Source organism: Microtus pennsylvanicus, chromosome 19, assembly GCF_037038515.1.
Source record: "Microtus pennsylvanicus isolate mMicPen1 chromosome 19, mMicPen1.hap1, whole genome shotgun sequence".
NCBI lineage: Eukaryota > Metazoa > Chordata > Mammalia > Rodentia > Cricetidae > Microtus > Microtus pennsylvanicus.
In genome coordinates, this window is record NC_134597.1 from 27,702,309 (window position 1) to 27,708,308 (window position 6,000).

The 6,000-nt window shown below is 43.5% G+C and overlaps 1 protein-coding gene across 1 annotated transcript in view; it reads left to right on the forward strand.

Annotated features, from left to right (window-relative positions):
- Window positions 1-1,806, forward strand: part of Lrguk (leucine rich repeats and guanylate kinase domain containing) — a 111,212-nt gene extending 109,406 nt beyond the window's left edge. Inside the window, exon 20 of the mRNA XM_075953987.1 lies at window positions 1,082-1,806. Within this exon, the coding sequence (XP_075810102.1) occupies window positions 1,082-1,212 (131 nt within the window). The 3' untranslated portion in view covers window positions 1,213-1,806. The remainder of the gene's footprint in view (window positions 1-1,081) is intronic.
- The last annotated feature ends 4,194 nt before the right edge of the window (window positions 1,807-6,000 follow it).

Genomic DNA, 6,000 nt, shown 5'->3' on the forward strand with positions numbered 1-6,000 from the left:
GCGGGATTCTGACAGGTTTATTGTTGAAGGATCCGGCCCAGTCTTCCCCTGAACTCTCTTTCTTACTCCGGAGCACACATGTGAATGCATGTGTCTGTGCAGAGACAGAGTGGTTACAGCACTTTTCCCCAAAGGCTGCGTGGCCGTGTTCACGAGTAACGCTGAGTGGAGAAGCTCTTAAGCAACATGAGAAACTGAAGGGCTACAGGTCAAAAACGGGACGGCCCCAAAGTCAGGATGGAAGGGGCCACTTTCCCAGTCACTGGTAGAGGGATGCTTTAGTTGGCAGAATTCCCCAGAACCTGGAGGATAGGAAGAAAGGAGCTATGCCCAGCCCCAGGAGATGTTCTGCCTGGGAACAGGAAGAGAATGCTCAGGCCAAACCCCTGCTCATGAGTGACTAGAGGATCTCGGAAGAAGCTAGAGGTCATAGTTTGCCCCAGCCATAAGGACACAGTGGGTGGTGTTACCTAAGGGAAGGAAAGACTAAGGCAAGGGCCTGCCAAACAAAAGTATACAATCATCTCTGAGTGCATAGGAAGGAGAAGAAAGACCAGGTCAATTGACCATTCTTTCTTCTCCTTCTCGCCTCTATCTCCCTACCTGTCTCTTTCCCAAATCCATGACTTTGGTTTGGTTTTGTCATGCATTTAGATTAGCCAGAGTCATTTGTCTGATCAGTGGATGGGAACTACCCACTGGAGCCTGGGAGTAGGGGTAGGGGCGGGGGAGCTCACCAGTGGGTCCTCAATTGAAGGCAGTGACTCTCCCCCTTTCCCTGGTTCTGTCAGTAGGAAAGAGTTCTAAATAAATATTAAAAGAATTAAAATAAAAAATAAACAACTGTGGTAGATCCCTTGTCTCACATGCGTGATGCTCCTCCTCCCAAAAAGTTCTGGTCACTGGGCAAATCTGCACAAGTTAATCTTGTCCAACTGTGTGCATGAGATGTCGGGCCTCCTACTTAATCTTAGGATGGTATTTGTCGCTGATCTTTTGTGGTTAAGGAATTCTAAACTTATTTTCTTGGTGTACCAAGGGACTAACGGCATGCACGATCTTTTCTCTTGATGTTTTCCAGTTCTGCACATTCCATCCTCTCTACAGGAAAGAGCATCTGCCCAGTACAAAAGATACTCTGCAGCTTCAATAACTTTCCCAGGTTCCAACACCAAACCTACCCTTCCTCCAATCCCACAGGGCCGCAGATAAACCGACGCTGTGAGCTCGGATCTCCACACATAAACCGGCACCATTGGCATCTGATCTAAACATGAACAGTGGGAACCTTGTTTAACGAAGTCCAGTCCTTCCATCTTATACAGCTATGGCTCTCAGCCGTTTCTCGTGCAACCAATTCATGACCCAAAAGATTCTAAATCCCTCAATCAATTTATATTGTGATTCTCTGAAAAGCATACTTTATTTATTTTTTGTTTGCAATATTAGCTATTCTTAACTTTTAAAAATGTCATTTGAGGTTTCGTTTTCCCACAACTGATTTTCCCAGCCGCTTCCTGTTTTGAGACCTAAGATACCAAAATCTCCCAACATATTTCATTTTATGCACAGCGTGATCTTTGGGTATATTCAGTTGGGATTGTATAATTCGGATCTTCAGCACTATGACCATGTACTCAAAGTATTAAGGTTTTAAAATTCTAATTATGAAAACATGATAGAGCACTATTTAACATGTAGTCAACATGGTATCAATTGCATTTCTCAAAGAGAATGAATCAATATAATTTGGGGAGCTCGTTAGTACCACTAAGGAATAAAAAAATATCTTAATTTTTTTAGTTCACCTTTTCTAGACGAATTTTGTACTGCTTGTTATTAGAAATATTTTCAAACAACTTTCATTATCCTTGTGATTTCACTCCATGGTTCGCAGGAAAATAATACTGAGTACTTGAAGCGGGTCCTCAGTTAATGTGTGCCCATAAGGCTATCTTCACTATGAAAATATCAGAACACATCCTTCTGGATTGGTGAGTGGAACCAAGACCCTCTGCACAATGCTACTGCTATTGTTGACTATTTTTTATTACCTAATGGCATCCCCATCTTAAAACATTAGCCCTGCCAATAACCTTCTCCATAACAAAAATGCCACTCCAACGTGATCTACTATTGGTTCCTTTCTTCCATCTACTTTAATTTACTGCAAATTAGAGCAGATTGGACTTTGTGTTAGTTAGCTCTCCGCCCCTGTGACAAGACACCTAAGATAAACAGGGTAGAGGAGGAGGATTGACTTTGGTTTCCAGTTTATACCATGGGTCTCTGGTTCCATTGTTTTGGGTCTGAGACAGACAGACTTCTGTTTCTGCAGGAGCTTGAGGTGAAGAAGTTGCTTACCTCAAGGTCACCAGCAAGCAGAGAGAAAAAGGAAGGACCCAGGGGCAGGATGGAGTCTTCAAGAGTATTCCAAGGACCTGGTCCTTTCTACTAGGTCTCACCTACAAAGAATCTATCATTTTCTGATAGCCTATTAAACTGCTAACGCATGGCTGAGATCAGAACCCAGCAAGGTCTTGTTGAAAGCCAGCAATGACCTTTCTCCACATTTGGGACCAGCTGGAACCAGCACGTGGGAAGCAGTCATCCTCACCTCCTCCAGGGTGATGCTGAGGTACTTGAGGGGACCTATCTCTTCCTGGGGTGCTGGGAAGATGTTACACATTGTTTAAAAAAAATCACTGTTGCCAGGTGGTGGTGGCACATGTCTTTAATCCCCCCCACCAGCACTCCAGAAGCAGAGGCAGGGGGATCTCTGTGAGCTTGAAGCCAGCCTGGTCTACAAAGTTCCAGGACAGCCAGAGCTGTTATACAGAGAAACCTCGTCTCGAAAAACAAAACAAAACTAACAAAAAGAATCACTGTCAGTGCTAACAGTAACATCCATAGTTTCATGTTATAAGCACCCCTAATGTTCATCTTACTGTAATTAAAGATATTGATGGGGGAGGGGCTATTTCACTTCATAATTGGCAACTTAGCAACTTGCCTGCCTTGAACAAAAAGACTATCCGTACACGGACACCTTGAGGAAACTACGCAATAATCACAGCTGCTTGCCCTGCCTCTTCAAAGTGCATCCCCGGTCAGCACTCTTTCAGTTAGTCCTGGACTTCTGGCTATTGCAGAACTTGATGATGTTCTAACCATTTTCATCTAGGCCAAGGGAGAGTACTTCCTGTCTGACAGCATCCATCTGTTCACATCTCATCCTGTGCCAATTGGCTCCACCTCCTAGTACGATTATAGCATGTGGTAAGATTACCTCATGCCACAGGTTAAACCCTGACGTGAAGGAAACTTAATCTTATTCGCCAGTCCATTCGGAACAATCGCAGCCCCTCTAAGATCGCTCCCTCTCTAGCTTTTCATTTTAGATCAAAGCCAGCTTCCAGGAAGCCACAGTTGTTCAAAACATAAGGAGGTGTCATCTGGCTGGTGGAAGAACTCACATTTGAATATGTCCTGTTTGCCAGAGTGCTACCATTTCTACCGTTCCAGGTCAATTGTATCAACCCTTCTTTTAAGGTAACTTTAGCTCATAAATGTACGTAAGAAGCCACATACTTTCCTGCCCTGGGGTCAGACTCAGCGTGATCTGCTTTGGCGCCCACATAATCACCTTTCCTTGACGAGGTCCCACCAAATGGAAGCATCGGTTGTGTGGTGATCCTGCTGCCTGGCAGAGCTATAGGTGGGAACCCAGCCTACGAATGCCCCCAATTCTCCATGCCCCACTCAGATGGGCTGTCTCTGCCCCTGAAGCTATCTATGCCTCTGGTTCCCTCTGTGGTGCTAAACTTAATCTGTGTATCAGATTTTCCATAACATGAAAATCATCAATTCCAAGACTCTATCTCAAGCCAATTAAATAAAAGTGGCTGGAGATGGGGGCTCGGGTATCTCATTTGTTAAGTCTCCAGAACGAATCCCGTCTGCAGCCAGGTTGGGAGTCATTTCTCCAGAGTTTAGAGGGGACTTTCTAGCATGACCTTATCAGAACTTTAAGATATTTTTGCCTTCAGTAATTTATGAGTGGTCCTCTAACCACACAACCTAATTATTTTGTCATAATTGTCGTGACATTTGAAAATATGTTCTCTTCCTGAATAGGCTTCTATTATTTGTAAACGGGTGTAAGTATTTGCCTGCATGTATGTCTGAGCCCCATGCGAATGCAGTACCTGCAGAGACCTCTGGGGCTGGAGTTACAGATGGTTGTGAACCAGTATGTGCGTGCAAGGAACTGAAGTCAGGTTCTCTGGAGGAGCAGCCAGTGTCGCTGTGCACTGAGCCATCTCTCCAGCCCCTGGGGTTACTATTTTTATATACTTTATTTTACTTTTACTGTTTAGTCAACCTTCTGGTCACATCTTCTAAGCTATTAGAGTTTTCTCCTACAGTTTTCATGAACTAGTCTATTACATATTAATTCTGTAGTTCTTATTTGTTATACCCACCCATCCATTTGTTATACTAATCCACTGCTGTTAGGGCGTATTTACTTTAAATGGGCTTTTATGTCTGTTTTCTTATGTGGTATTTGCTTTGGTCTATTCATGAATTCTGGCTTCTGAAAGCAATATTCAGTGTTCAAGAAGGCTTTCTGTGGTAAACTGTATAGAGATGTCGGTGTTGTTCATACAATGGCCATTTGCTTGGAATGTGACTTAATGTGTAATTACTTTAAATGTAACTACTGTAGGAGATTGATGGCTGTCATGTTGAAAAGCCTAACACTGGAAAATTCCTCAAGATTTTACTCTTTGGGTTCCTACAGCTACTTTCAGAATTTTTTAGGGCGGTAGATTATGAGTAAATAAAACTACCTTTAAAAATAGCATACATTTTAAAATCTTTATCAATTTTATGTGCTATTTCCTTAAAGATTTGAAAAACAATCAGTGGGGCAATGTCCCCAGTTAGTTCCTTGGGCAGCTGAGGATAGGGAACCTGAAATGACCCTATCCTATAGCAATACTGACGAATATCTTGCATATCACCATAGAAGCTTCATCTGGTGATGGATGGAGATAGAGACAGAGACCCACACTGGAGCACTGGACTGAGCTCCCAAGGTCCCAATGAGGAGCAGAAGGAGGGAGAACATGAGCAAGGAAGTTAGGACAACGAGGGGTGCACCCACCCACTGAGACAGTGGGGCTGATCTATTGGGAGCTCACCAAGGCCAGCTGGACTGTGACTGAAAAAGCATGGGATAAAACCTGACTCTCTGAACATGGCGAACAATGAGGGCTGATGAGAAGCCAAGGACAATGGCACAGGGTTTTGATCCTACTTAATGTTCTGGCTTTGTGGGAGCCTAGCCAGTTTGGATGTTCACCTTCCTAGATATGGACGGAGCAGGAAGGACCTTGGACTTTCCAGAGGGCAGGGAATCCTTACTGCTCTTTGGACTGGAGAGGGAGGGGGAGAAGGGTGGGAAGAGGGGGAGAAGGGTGGGAGGAGGGGGAGGGAAATGGGAGGCTGGGAGGAGGCGGAAACTTTTTTTTCCTTTTTTTCAATTAAAAAAAAAATCTAGTATGTAAAATGTTTCTATTTCTACTAATTAAGTTTTGTTAATTGTGCTATTTAAATTGCCAGACACATCCTTTATTTTTTTTTATCAATTTGCTCCAGAATGCATAATAGCAGTATTTAGTGCCATGATATAATTATGTTTCTGTCCCTTTCTTATGTATCAAATAGTTTTTATTCTATCAATTTTGATGTTATGTTAATTAGCCCATAGATGCTCAGCGCCATTGTTATGAGCGCACAGATTTCATCTGGTCTTAGTATCAAAGGGCCCCTTTGTTCCCCATTCTAGTGGACGGTTCTGCTTTGAACTTCCCTTTGGTGACAGCACCCCTGCGCTCCCCTTCCCTTGCTCCACTCACCTCGCCTTTTAATCAAAGTCTTTGATTGCAATCTCATTTTGGTCTGGCTGTGTTTCTTTAGCCAAATGCAAGTCTG